This window comes from Neocloeon triangulifer, unplaced genomic scaffold, assembly GCF_031216515.1.
Source record: "Neocloeon triangulifer isolate White Clay Creek 2 clone unplaced genomic scaffold, ASM3121651v1 ptg000003l, whole genome shotgun sequence".
Taxonomy (NCBI): domain Eukaryota; kingdom Metazoa; phylum Arthropoda; class Insecta; order Ephemeroptera; family Baetidae; genus Neocloeon; species Neocloeon triangulifer.
This window is the reverse complement of record NW_026775546.1, coordinates 9,640,502-9,654,518: the sequence shown is the minus strand read 5'-3', so window position 1 is coordinate 9,654,518 and position 14,017 is coordinate 9,640,502. Positions and strand designations below refer to the sequence as shown.

General features: G+C 36.8%; 2 protein-coding genes across 3 annotated transcripts; one reads left to right on the top strand and one right to left on the bottom strand.

The window, feature by feature from the left end:
- Positions 1-1,580: 1,580 nt before the first annotated feature.
- Positions 1,581-7,681, top strand: LOC132192399 (uncharacterized). The gene is made up of 4 exons (XM_059612351.1): positions 1,581-1,766; positions 6,364-6,551; positions 6,637-6,902; positions 7,061-7,681. Exons 2-4 carry the CDS (start codon positions 6,377-6,379, stop codon positions 7,406-7,408), a joined length of 789 nt encoding a protein of 262 aa, XP_059468334.1. The 5' UTR covers positions 1,581-1,766; positions 6,364-6,376; the 3' UTR covers positions 7,409-7,681.
- LOC132192398 (ATP-dependent helicase brm) lies at positions 7,584-13,701 on the bottom strand. Of its 2 annotated transcripts, XM_059612350.1 has the most exons (20): positions 13,503-13,701; positions 13,211-13,377; positions 13,006-13,140; positions 12,822-12,951; positions 12,193-12,758; positions 11,910-12,106; positions 11,461-11,837; positions 11,224-11,359; positions 10,931-11,170; positions 10,694-10,871; positions 10,396-10,638; positions 10,173-10,339; positions 9,925-10,113; positions 9,137-9,872; positions 8,976-9,083; positions 8,617-8,915; positions 8,430-8,556; positions 8,126-8,372; positions 7,869-8,071; positions 7,584-7,813 (listed from the first exon to the last, which is right to left on the bottom strand). In XM_059612350.1, the coding sequence occupies exons 2-20, from the start codon at positions 13,370-13,372 to the stop codon at positions 7,787-7,789; spliced, it is 4,467 nt and encodes a 1,488-aa protein (XP_059468333.1). In that variant the 5' UTR covers positions 13,373-13,377; positions 13,503-13,701; the 3' UTR covers positions 7,584-7,786. The 2 variants fall into 2 exon arrangements, with proteins under 2 accessions (XP_059468333.1, XP_059468332.1); XM_059612349.1 differs by having other exon boundaries at positions 8,617-9,083.
- Positions 13,702-14,017: the final 316 nt, after the last annotated feature.

The following is a 14,017-nucleotide window of genomic DNA, read 5'->3' as shown; positions in this document are numbered from 1 at the left end:
CGCGTTCGTACGTTGGTGCGCCGGTCGGTCGGTCCCATCCGTCCGTCGACCGCACAAAGAGTCACCAAAATTACACACGGACGTCGCGCGACCCGCCACTCCGGTGCACCAACGCAGCAGGTTACCCGCACCGCAACTAGGTGGTGCCTCTTCATAATACGCAAAGAACGGTGCTCATTTATAATTAGCGTCATTTTACGATAATGTGTTCGTTAATTAACATCTTCATTTAAGAAATTTGTTTGAGAGCTAGGAAAAGAGACTAAAGAAATATGGAGCAATACAATCGATACATAATTATTCCTTTTAAAGAAATGCCTTTTTTTAAATATTCTCTTTAAATTTGTTAAAAACTTCGTTCCAACACTTAATCATCATTGAATTTTAAGTTGACACATTTAATTAACAAAAAAAAATATTTAAAAATCGTTTTTCTATTTTGAAATAATAATAAAAATTAGTTTTTTTTTACATCTTATCAAATAAGAAATAAGGATACATTTCGTGGCGAATGAAAACTAGTACAAAATAATATTCAAACACCGTTTTTAATCTTTTTGTTAATAATTTTTTTTTTTAGTTATTCTATTATTATTAGGGGAGATTCAATAGACTTACAATAGGCTCTCCTGGGATAAAAGATATACCGGGATAAATACAAAGGGATAAAATTTAAACCACTGTCCCGGGTTAAATATTTTTTATCCCGCCTTAATTTTTTTGTCCCCAAATCATTGAAAATAACAAATAACTTTATTTCGCCCCCCCCCCCCCCCATGATGACAAACACTTAATATATATTATTATTATTATTAATTTATTATTTATTTATTAATATTAGTTTTTTTATTGCATTTTCAAATTAATTTTTGTTTGTTATAATTTCACAAGATCAAGGGGATTATTCATGTTGATTTTATTTAAAGTCGACTTTTCTTGATGAGTTTTGTGAGGTGTTTGTTGTTTACGAAAAGAAGATATCCGATATCCTGCTTAGCATTTTACATGTTTTGCAAAATTAATAAATGAACAACAAAAAATAAGGTAACTAAATTATTTATCATATAATATTAATCAATGTTGTTAAAATATTAAAATTACTCTATTTTTTATTTGTATGATTTATTTATCAAAATTTAATTATTTACTTTAGAGTAAATTTGTATTTTATTAAGACTTCAGAGTTTTTTTTTACTTTTTCTGCACCTGAATTTTAAACTCTCTTGTTTAAAAGAGCCTTGTTTTTCCGAAAAAAAATTACAATAAAAAATAAATTATGCACTTAAAAATTATTAGTTGTGTCAAGTATATAATTGCTTATTCTATCAGCTGTGGTGCAACAATACAAATATTAATAGCATTTAAAATATTTATAATGAGTCAACGAAACATGAAAAAAAGTATAATATGTATAATATATAGCTCTACACAAAGGAACACACCTGACGCAAACGTTAATGTGTATTATCATGCATTCCCCACCTTTTGGTTCCACCTGCGCAGACACGGGAGGAGAGAACTCCTTCCGCTCGCTTCTTGTCTGTGGTTAGTGGCTTAGGCTGTCGGCAGAGGATCCGTTGATGCGTTTACCCGTTTAATGTTTAGTACGAGCGCAGGTTGCATGCAAGCAAGGTGAATTGCGGTTGCTCTCCCGTGTTAATTCTCAAAGGCGGACCAACATTTTTTGAGCTGTAGTGAATTAGCGCATTCCTCTGGGAGAGTTAATTTGTCATCATAACAGAGACTCATCTTCTTTTATAAAAGAGGTAATTCATTGTATTGAAGTTTTTTATAAAATTCTTGTATAATATTAACTTTAAAAAAATGACACTTAGTTAATGGTAGATGCGGTTTGAATTCAATTTACATTTTCTAGTGAAATTTAAAATGAATAAGTTAGTCCCTAAAAAACCATGAATATTCCTAATTTTCATTACCTGTTATAATTACAGGAATTTCGATTCACCTTTAGTAATTTTTATGTAAAAATTGTGTCGAAAACTTTTGTTTTTGTTAAACATGCCCCCCCTAAATCAAGGTGAACGTATTTTTTTAAATAAGTTAATATTAAAAAACAAAATTAACCACCACCACCCGTCCGAAACACCAATAATAAATAATTCAGCAACTTTTTAAAATCAACTTTTTCATGTCAAGGAAATAAGTTTCAGTTGTATTCCAAATGAGTTCAGATAAATTCTAAATATTATTTAAAATTTATCAAAATTCTGGTTTAATTTAAGGAATCCAAAAGTTTAGTATAAAAAATTATTTGGGCCAATGAGAAATGAATTTGATTAAAATTCTCGTGTAATTAAAATTTTAATATATTCGCTCAAATATGAGACGGAATGCGGTTTCCAACTCGATCGTCAAGGTTTTTTAGTCTTTTTATTTCATAAAGTACTGCTATTTATCTAAAATAAAACCACCGGCTACAAATTGTCGGCAGGCCTATAACGCAAACAGTTAGCACTATTTACACTCAGCCTGGACTTGCTGCTTGTATTATGTAATCTGAGCAAATTATCATTTATTATACACAGAGAAATTCATAAAAGCGAGACGCTCAACAGTTTCCACACAGCAGCACTCTCTTCACGCTCTTCTTCTCATGCTGCTGTTGAGGAAATTAAAGAAAAAATATACCGCATAAATGGTTGATGGGAGTTATAAATCGTTTAATTTTGTTGCTCCGAGGAAAAATCATTAGACACGCAAACGTATTGCATTCCTTATTTTTTCAGTTGTAGGATGAGATTTATAAATTATGTATTTATTCAACCATCAATAATCAACCCTTTAAAATTTTATTGGAAATTCACAAATATTTTATTATAAACTTGTAAAATGTAAAAAACCTTTGGTTAAAAAAAAATATTGTTGTGTTTATTATTTCTTTGATTAAATAAAAAATGGATTTAATAAATTGTTTATTTATTTATTCATCCGATTTTGTATTTAAAAATAAATTTTATTTTTTATTTTTAGGTTTTTAATTTGCTTTGGCCCGCTTCGGCCGTATTTTTATCTCTCATATTTTAAAATTAACTTATATTTTCTCAAAAAATAAATATAAAATAAAAATATGCAATCGAAATTCCATAGAATTGTAATGTTTAATCGCTTATTCTAAATTTTAAGCCTTTGTGCTACAAATATTTAGCATTTGAATACTTTAGAATTTGAGTCACGCCACGTAAACCACCATCGTTTCGCTAGTGCCGTCAAGTCGACCACGCTAATATTTGCAAAACGGCACATTATTTCAACTGACAATTAAACGCCACACGATGGATGGCCTCTGCGTAGGATATTATTTGTTATTTGAACATATATGAAGTAAAGCACACAAAGCCGCAGCCATTGAAGGGCATGCGGGTCAAGCATTGATGGCGAGTTCGTGACATACAATGAAATTTAAATTGTACCTTCACTTCCTTTTTCGGTAGAATAGGCGTGCTAGTTCTCTTACTTTGCTCATCGGTTTACTCTCAATAATGCTGGCAACTCTTTTTTTTTTAAACAAAAATATAATTTAAGCCGTAAAACAACAATTATTAATTTTATTTTTCAATTTTTGAAAAGATAATCTAGATATTAAATTAAATTATTTTCGAAATTTTAAACTCGCCTAATATACTTTTAAAATTTGCATAATATCTCGTTTACAGTTTCGAAAAAGATTAAAGTAAAAACCGTTGGTGCATCGCGCACACACATTTTTTTTTAATTTCTTTTTCGCGCCTTGATGAGCTTCGTCAATCACGTTGAATTGCGACCCAATTACTAATCAGAGCTCTCCGCCATCTGACGCTTTTAATCATTTCCGAAAATTCTTAAATCCGTCAGAAATATATAAAAGCCCTTTATTTCCTTCAGCGACAATGCTCTGCGATTGTGTTTTCTTTCACTCTTTTATTCGCTTTTGAAACCTGCTTCTTCTCTTTTACATTTAATTTCTTTGGCCGAGCAAAAATGGAGAGCAAGTAGTTTCTCGCCTGATTTCATTACACTTGGTTAATTGTGCCGATTGATGATGATTTCTCGAAGAGGCCGAGAAGAGCTTTCAGAGCGCACCGCAGAAATGCACGCGTTCACATGACTTTCTCATTCAGATTTATATTTATCAATGCACACACACGTACGACGCGCTCCATCGCCATTTGATTCAGGTTTACTTTATGGAGAATCGGGTTATCAAATTTTATTTCGACCTGATTAACTTTATATGGAGGACTCCTTTGAAATGAAACTATCAATTTAATTAAAAATATAAAAAGATTGTTCCTTTTTCCGTTTAATATTTAATTTTTTTAAAAGCAGCCCCCTTTTTTAATAAAATAAAAACAGCTTTATTTACAATACCGAGAAAAATAATTTTTTCTTAACACCTAATTAAATTCATACATATCAATTATTAATTGTTTTTAAATTTAATAAAATGAATATTTTGCTGATTTATTATTTTTCTTGTTTATGATGAAGGTCGCTGAATGGATATGGACTATGGACTTATTGATTCTAAATGCTAACTTGGCTTATGGTTGCTTTGTCTTTTCTTGTTTAAAATGTTAAGATTCACTGACTGGATTCAGTGCATTTTTTCAGAGATACCTAACCATTTAAATTTCATAAAAATTTCAAAAAGATGTTATTTACCTGGGAATGTTAAACAAATCCATTATAAATTCAAAATATAGGAGGTCACTTTCATTTTACAATAATTTCAATAGCATTCGAAGAGAGAATTTCCTAAAAATAAAAATAATAACACTTTTCTAGCTGCGGAAAAGCTCAGTTCATATCATTAGATTTTATCTTTGTTTTCAATTTGTTAAAAACGCCGTTAGTGAATTGTACAATTTCTGCTCAATTATTTTATGAGATAATTTTTCAATCTAGATCACCATCTGTTTTAGACAGATTTGTACTGCAAGAAAATTATTACACAATACAAATGATGTAAATGTCCCGTTCGTGTACTCTGTACACATGTCAAATCAAACGGAAGGTGGCAAAATCTGCGTTTTCCTGCCTACTCGCGGAGCCAGATGCGCGCATTGATGACCAACAGCCGGTTGCCTCTTGACGAGATGACTCTGAAAGAAAAGCACCGCTTGAGCGCAACACGCATACTTTGCTGTAAAGAGATAAATATCCGCATGGCCAATGACCGCCGATGCCGCCGCGCATCATCCTCTAAAAAGAATGGCTCTCGAACGAGTATTCACGCACACGCAATTTGGCCCCGGTGAAAGATACATAGTGGGAGGCTGCGAGGATGATACGGTCCGTGATTCTTCAATTTTCTCATACCAAAAAATTTAATTAAGGACAAATTCACAGAATTTGTGAATCTCGCCTTTAACCTCAAGCCTTAAGCGCCGGTCAATCATGAAAAGAAAAAAGATTATTATTTTTTTTCGTGATCAAAAAGTTAACAAGTGTTCCTTATCCTTCTTACATTTTTCAACCACAGTTAATAATAATCATTTTAAATTTAAAATGAAAAATAGAATTACATTTCAATTTTTTTTTAATCCAATAAAATTAATATATTTATTCAATTTTTTCCCAATTGAAGTCAAATTATTTCCATTAAAATTTTTTAGTAATACTAGTTGTTATATATATATCCAGTATTTTTTGTTAGTAATTTATTTCAATTCAAATTAACAAAAACTACGTTGTACGCCCCGCAGGGCTTAATTTATTTCATGTTTCTTCACACACTTATTAAATAGATTTCACCATTTTAAAGGTATATAGGTGGGAAAATTGTAGAATAATTTTGAGATTAAAACGCTTCGTCAGTTCTTTGAATGAAGAGAATGAAATGTCAGGTGTTGCTAAGTTTGTGGCTTATTGGCTTCAACAGAAAGCAGAAGCCTCTCTCCGCACGCTGCGTTTATGATTACGACTTTGAGTCAAGGGCACGATGCTCACACCTGTGTGACGAAAATTAAAATGAGACAAACCACAAATACATGGGAACCCTCTCTTCTGACAGCACATTTAAATAAATAAATTAAATTGTTGATTTAAATATTTTTGGTACATAACAATTTACTTTTTTTTGCTTACCATGCCCCTGCAATATGCAAGAAAACAAGTATCAATTTTACTTAAGTAATTTGTATTTCTTTGTAACAATTATTTTACAAATTTCTTGATTCTACGACTTTTCATACAACAAAAAATTATTTGAAACTTAAATATATAAAAAATGGGCAGTAAACTAGTAATCGGAAAAATGTGCCTATTTCTTAAAATTATGAAAGAAATGGTTAAATAAAAATCTCCCAAAAATTAAATACCATTTATATACACGATAAACATTTTGTTTGTTGTTCTTTGCAGTTTCCTCAATAAAATGCCTGCAGAGCGGAAAAAGAGCAATAACGGAGGTGGTGCGGACTCCAGAATATTCATGGCCGAGTCTGTCGAGAGTCGAACACCGTTGGCTTGGCAGCAGAGGAACATCAATTACCACCAGCAACAGAATAATGGCACTCTGATGCACACAACAGAAAGACAGACCAACAAAAGTAATAATTTTACAAAAATAAAACTAAAATGAAGTTTGCATGAATCTAGCTGGAATTAGTGGAATTAAACTTTTTTGGTAATTAGTTCACAGCAGTCAGCAAAACGGGAACCACTCCTCAGAGGGCCAGCAACAGGCTGTGCAAGGACGGCGCTCCTCATCCATCACAGCATCCAGTTCAAGTTCGAGCACAGAAAGAGCGTCTAAGAATTCGAGACCGGTGAACTCGGCGCCTCCAGTTGCATATCCAGCTTATGTCGGAACTTGGGACGGTGAGCCCTGCCCGGTGCACCACCTGCAGATGCTGCAGGTGCCACCATCGTTACCCATTCCACAACATCTGTCAGTCCAGGTATTACAATTTTTTATTAATTTTAATTTTGGATGTTTTTTTTAGTCAGCACAATGACTAAAACAAAGTGTGTCTTTTTTAGAGTTAAAAGTTAATTTTATTAGGGGATCTTCTTATTTAAAAATAAATAAATAAATGAATGAATTTGTTATTCAAAGGGTATCCCGCCAGCAATGCTGCCCCCGTCGATTGCAGCCACTCTGCCCCGTCGGCCACCAGCGTACGAGAAAAATATGCTGATGTTACTGCCGCCGATGCTGCAACCCCGGCCTCTGGTGGTGCCAGCAAGCGAAGGACCCCTTGAGCCCCTTCCTGTTCGAGACCCAAAGGGCATTCACCACACTCTGCCAAGAAAAGAGGGTTCGGCAGCCAGCGAAAAAAGTGTAATGGCTAATACTGGGAAAAACAACAACTGCCAGGGACACACGGTGGTCCTTTGGTTTATAATCACTGTTATCACAATAGGTGTGCTCTTGGGCGCTGTGCTCAGGTTTGTCATGGCTTGAGCAATGATTTTGTATTTATATTCTGCAAATATCACATTATCGGATTAAGTTATTTTTCCAATGATAACTTTTTTTCAATTTTGCTCATTTAAATGTGTAAGAATTAACAAAATTGTGATGTGCCTTAACCTTCTGTAGGAGTTTGAATTGACAAATTTGAATAACCACTTGCTAATTACATGTAAAGCTGTTATTTATTTAATTGCACAAAAAAACGCATTGTATGTAATTATGCTTTTTTTCAGCATCCAATAAAAGTAATCTACAATTTTAAAGAAATGTCTGGTGTATCAAAACATTTTTAAATGAAGTTTACCACAATTTGTCCTTACTTACAACTTATTGAGTCAAAAATTAAAACTATTCCCACAAAAGCAGCTAACCATTTGTTTCGGCTGCGTACGTCTGGAAGAAAAAAACTTCTATTAAATCATCTTGATTTTGGCATTTCAAACTGTACCTCTTCAGCAAATCCTTCTTGCATCTCCTCATCATCACTTGTGTATAACTTCCTCGACTTCTTCCTTTTCCTCTTTTCCGTCTGTATGGGCGTTGCTACTGCCATCGTACCAGGCGTCAGCTTTATTTTCACTTTCGGAACTGCTGCTGCAGGGGCCGAAGTGGAAGCTTCATATTCTGGAGCGATTTCTTCGACAACTCCACCTAATGTAAGAAATTTTTAGTAAGTTTAAGTTAAATGCTATTTTTCAAACTCACTTCTCGAGCTAGTTCCTTCGTCCATGGCCTCTTCGATCTCTTCTTCTTCTTCCTCCTCCTCCTCTTCAGCAGTGCGAGACTCCTCTCCAGTTTCAGTTGGCTCTCCACAAATTCTGATCCTGGCAGTTTGGAAGACTTTTGCCAGGACAATCGAGTCTTCATAAATTAGGGATGATTCAACGTTATACGTTCTGGCATTCTTGCAAAGGTGCATGAAATCTCGTTCCAGGTCATCAACACTCATGAACTGGAAAAACAGATATGTTAAAAATAAATAAAATTATCCACAACAGAACAAACTTACTCTGTTGTCTTCGATTCTAGACATAATTTTTTTAATATCCAGTGGCTTCCGGATGATTTCATAGTAATCAGGCAGCTCTTTCTTTGGGGGAAGTTTTAAGAAAGGTTCACTCAATATACGTCCATCGCTAAAAGTATAAAAATATTTTTAATAATGGGAACTAAATTCAGTATTTTTGTAAAATTACCTGTCTTTGTAGTTGATGACCATGTCCATAATCTTCCTAATTTGTTTCTTGATGTGCTTGCTTGTGACGATCGACTTGTCAATCGGGGGTCTGCCTCTCTTCTTTTTTGTTTTGGGCGTGTCCTCTGCAGTCTCAAGAGAAGGAACAGAACTTGGTCCTTCTCCACCAGACAGAGCAGCAGTGGCCACCGCCATTGATTCTTCCTTCTTTCGCTTTTTACGGTTCTTTTTGTTGCGACGTCTCTCTTCTTCTTCGTCTACGTCCTCCTCGTCCATTTCCTCACCTTCTTCAGCTATAGCCTGCACACACACAAAAGTATTAAATTGAATTTTTTGTGGAATTTTTATTTTCAACAATACCTTTAGCCACTCCTTTTCAGTCAGACTATCAGAGTAATCAACTTCCTTCCTCTGGCGTGATCCCCTTCCATATTTCTCCTCGTCTTCCTCACAAGTCCATTTTTCAACCTGCAAGAAAAAAACTTTAGTTTACTATTTTTTCATTCAACGAAGACACCAACCTCATCATCTTCCTGCACAAGCCAAGCAGGCAGTTCATTCTCGCCCATCAACCTTGACTTGTTTCCATCCTGCAATCGACGCTCTACATCCATTGCCTCAAAAATTTCCAACTCGTTTTCCGACCGTGCAATCATCTGGTTTACCACTTCGTCGTCTGGCACTTCATTTTCCTCTTCTTCGTCTCCTTCATCTTGGTGAAGAATTGTTTGCAGGAACTGCCTGCGTTCAACGCCTGTGCTCTTCTCATTGAACATGCCTGCCTGTATGACCTTTTCGTCCATGTTCAACTTGTACCTAGCAGCAGCCAAGATTCTCTCCTCGACGGAGTTGACTGTCATCAGTCTGAGGACGCGCACCTCATTCTGTTGACCAATTCGGTGGGCTCGATCTTGGGCCTGAAGATCTTGGTGCGGGTTCCAATCCGAGTCAAAAATTATGACTGTGTCGGCTGCCTGCAGATTGAGACCCAGACCGCCAGCGCGGGTACTCAGGATGAATATGAAGAACTCTGAGCCAGGAGTGTTGAACCGCTTCAAAAGGTCTCCTCTATCTTCGGCCTTGGTTGTTCCATCCAATCGGAGGTACAGGAAACCACGCCAGTTGAGATAGTCCTCCATGATGGTCATGAGTTGCGTCATTTGGCAGAAGAGGAGAACTCGGTGGTTGGTGCGTTTCAACTTTGGAAGAATGCGGTCCAGCAATTCAAACTTGCCAGAGGCGCGGAACAAGTCGGGTCTGTTAAGAAATGCTTTTAAAATGTATTATTTTAGAAATATAAGCTTCTTACCCATGGACAATGTTGGTTGGGATGTTGAGATGCTGGCAGTAGGCGTTTTCAATGTGCTGGAACATGAAGGGATGGTTGCAGAGCTTCCTGAGCTGCATGATTGTGTTCATAAGGGTCTTTGCACCTCCCTTTCCAGTTTTTCCCTTTTCAGAGCCGTCAGTCAACATGACACCCTTACTGTGCATGTGCCTGGAATCAATTAAAAAATTGAGCATACAATCATAAAGCAGAAAGTCAAATTTACAAACCTGTATAGAACATGCTGCAGGCCTGACATGTCACACTTGATGATGTACTCAACCTTGTCTGGTAGCTGCGATTCAACTTCTTTCTTCAGTCGACGCAGCAGGAAAGGTCGAAGCACTTTGTGCAGACGCCTGATGATCAAAATTGTTTCTTCTTCATTCAGCTCAACCTAGAAATAACATAAATATTTGGTTCATGTTGTAAATGTTAGAAAGGAGATATTACCTTTTCTCCTGTGGTGGCAAAGGGAGCATTGAACCACTGCTCAAAAGTGCTGCAGGACTTGAAAATAGAAGGCAGCAAGAAATTCAGCAAGGCCCACAACTCGGGCAATTTGTTTTGCAATGGGGTGCCGGTGAGAAGAAGTCTGTGTGGCGCCAAGTAGTGGGTGTTCAAAATTTGTGTCAGCTTACAATGGTGGTTTTTCATTCTGTGGCCTTCGTCTATGATCATGTATTTCCAACGCAGCTAAAATATTTAATTTCAAATATACAAATTTTAATTTGTAAATTAATTTCCTTACCTTGGCCAAAATTGCCTTGTCCTTGATGATGTATTCGTATGTTGTAAGCAGGACGTTGAACTTGGTTGCCTTCATTTGACTTTGGAGGTGCCTCCTGACTGAAGGTGACCCTTTATAAGCCACAACAATAACACTTGGGGCCCACTTTTCAAATTCGAGCACCCAGTTTGACAATGTTCTAAAAATTGAAAGATTGTTATGTTGGAATTCAATAATAAAAATTAAAAAGAGACTCACGAAAGTGGAACAATGATGAGATACGGGCCATTGACCTTTTTCTTCTCAATAAGGTAGGTCAAGAGGGCAATTGTTTGAATGGTCTTGCCCAAACCCATCTCATCAGCAAGGATGCCATTGAGGTTGTTATTATACAATGACACCAACCACTGGAGGCCTTCGACTTGGTATTCCTTCAGCTTGCCATTGACCATCATAGCTGCCTGCTCGTTAACCGTCTCTCGAATTGTATGCGCAATGCTGGAACGCACAATTAAAAATTGATAATATCTTGAAATTGGGAGGCTACTAACCTGTAATAAGTTCCCTCCTCAGTGGCGGTTTTGTACTCATCATCTTCCACCTTTGCTTTTTGAATCACCTCATGGACCTCAACATTACGAGGCATTCTGTGAGGGTCATTGACTTCAATTGTTCCGTCAAGTTTTGCTACGGATAAAAGAATTTAATTTTTATAATGATATCAATTTTTTGTCCAAAAAGACTTCCAAAATTAAAATTCAGCCCAAGCAGATATTTTGTCGACCAACCTTGTCTCTCAATAGCAGCCCTGTCCTCCTCGTCCACTTCACTCATCTCTGAATCGTCATCTTCGTCCTCTCGAGGGGCCATTTCCCAGCCAGGATGCATGTCTAGCCAGGTCTGCACCTGACTTTCCAAGGGCGCATCTTCACCACTCAGAACTCGACCGGTAGCTGTTTCAATAACAGTGACATGCACATCCTCATCGTCACCTTCATCTCCCTCCTTCTTCTTCTTGAGTTTCTTGCGCTCCTTCTGCTCCTTCATCTTGCGTTTCTGCTCCATCTTGTGCTGTTTGACCATTTCAGTCAGATTAACAATATATTCGTCGGTTTGTTGCAAGAGGAAGGCCAGACGCTTGTCTTTCTTTTGATCAATCAGTTTTCTGAAATAAATGTAATATTAGCATATTTGTTGTGATGATTCAAATGTTATAAAAGTAATAAGAATAATGTACCTGTAGCCCTCTTCATCTTCAGCCATAAGACGCCTCATTCGCTCCTTCTCAATGCGTTCTTGCTCCTTCTTCTGCTCTCTTTCAGCATTGGCATGGTAATTCATAATAGCCTTGTTTATTCTCTGGATCTTCAAAATGTTATTGCGGTGGAATTCCTTCAGATCCTTTCCATGCTGAAGCACAGCACTCAGATATTCCTAAAAAATTGAATTTTAAAATTTGGGTAATAAATTCTTGAAAATAATTTCCACGGTCAATTTTATTTTTTTAATTAATCTTTTACCTGATGCTTTTGCCTCCTCTTCCTCTCGGCTTCAAGCTTTTGTTGTTTTTCCAACTTTTCAGTGGCCCGTGCCTCTCGGAGGCTCTGCCTTTTCGTTCTCTTATACGCCTTGACATTCTGGGAGGTCTCCAAGCTTGTGTCCTTTCTGGTGCAAGCAACCACCTCGGTCCGTAGGCACCGCTGGAAGTTGAGCAGGCGTAGCGCCCTCAGCTCGATGCTGGCTTTGACCCGAATGTCCTCGGCCATGGTGGTTGGCAGACTGCTGAGCTCTTGGATGCGATGTGCGATTCGAGCTGCCACTCTGTTTTCTCGCTCCTGCAGAGTGATCACTGGATCGAGTGGGGTTGGTTTGGCTGTTGGCATGATTTTGCTCTGCTTTGAAGTGGAAGTGGCTGTTGGCTGAGTGCCTGTGGATTGGGTGGTGGACGTTGGTGCCAAGGTTTGAGGGGTGATTGCCGCCTCCGCAGTTGTGCTGCTACTTTTTGAGGGTCCTGGTTGGCTTGCTGCTGCAGCTGGCTGCTGAATGACTGTTGTTGAAGTTGTTGTCTGATTAGGCTCGTCATGACCTTTAAAATTAAATTAATTTTATTAAAAAAAAAATTCAATAACAAAGATGAATATTTCCTTACTCTGAATGCCGTTGTTGATGTGCTGGGACAAAGGTTGATTCCTTGCCAGCAAACGGTACGCCATGATCTGCATTTGCAACTGTTGCCTCTGGTAGTTTGTAAATATGTGCTTTTCGATGTTCTCCGCAGTCTGCTCAAAAATTAAATTCATTGTCTGTCTAATATTTAAATGTGATTAACAAACCTGAGCGTTTTCATTCGCAGTGTGCTTGGACTGGATGTAAATCAACTGAGCGTATCTAGGGTCGTTCTGCAGACCTTTCTCTTCCATGGCCGCGATGGCCCGGTTCAAAGCTGCCAGGTTGTTTAACGCAGCTTGCTAAAAATTTAATAATAGGAGACAAATTAACCTTAATAAAATTTGATATTGAGCAAGAAGAAAAACGTACAGAAGGCCCAGATTGAGTTTCAGCAGCAGGTGTTGCTGCTTGTTGGAGGACGCAAGAGGACGCGCTCACTGGGCTTTGTGGAGGCCCCATGGCGCCGCTTGTTTGTGGAGCTTGCGGCGCCGGCGGACCCATTGGTGCACTAGCTGGCGTTGGCGCCGACATGTTCACTGAAAATTTTAAATACATATGTATGAAATAGATTCATCAACTAAATAATTAAAATGTTAACAATTTGATCATATGTAAAAAAGTAATAAAATAAAAAAAAAACATTCCAAAGGAGTCCACTGACCTGATGGTTCCTAGATTTTCACGATTCCGGTTCGAGATAAAAATTATTGCTACAACTCTAAAAACTTAGGCCAACAAAGATTTGCCAGCAACGGCATTATTTTGAGTAAAACCAAAAGAAAAATGAACAGACAAAGTTTGTTTGGGGAGAGAAACCGGAGAGAGCAATATCAAGTTATCAAATCAACAAATAGATTCGAGAAGCCAGGAAAGCCGAGCGCCGGGCCATCTATGGATGAATTGAAAAAGCTCTAATAATTTAAGTTATTTACGCGGGAGAGTTCATTGATTTAAAATGAAATACATAATATTTCGATATGAACTGTACTTGTCATTATAGTGCTATAAATTTGTTAAACTATACATAATATACAAATTTTCGCAAAATATAACCAAAATATTATGTAAATAAGCATGACTCTCATGCTTGTATCAAGACCAACAAATTAAAACGGCTTCTGTGAAGAGATATGATATGAATCCATTATAATAATGAATTAAGAATAATAAATTAAC

Coding starts and splice junctions, on each gene's coding strand:
- LOC132192399 (XM_059612351.1), top strand. CDS start 6,377: ATGCCTGCAGAGCGGAAAAAGAGCAATAACGGAGGTGGTGCGGACTCC. Junction 6,552..6,636: donor AGAAAGACAGACCAACAAAA/GTAATAATTTTA, acceptor TTTGGTAATTAG/TTCACAGCAGTCAGCAAAAC. Junction 6,903..7,060: donor CACAACATCTGTCAGTCCAG/GTATTACAATTT, acceptor TGTTATTCAAAG/GGTATCCCGCCAGCAATGCT.
- LOC132192398 (XM_059612349.1), bottom strand. CDS start 13,372: ATGTCGGCGCCAACGCCAGCTAGTGCACCAATGGGTCCGCCGGCGCCG. Junction 12,107..12,192: donor AGAGGAGGCAAAAGCATCAG/GTAAAAGATTAA, acceptor TCAATTTTTTAG/GAATATCTGAGTGCTGTGCT. Junction 8,557..8,616: donor GTCATCAACTACAAAGACAG/GTAATTTTACAA, acceptor TTATACTTTTAG/CGATGGACGTATATTGAGTG.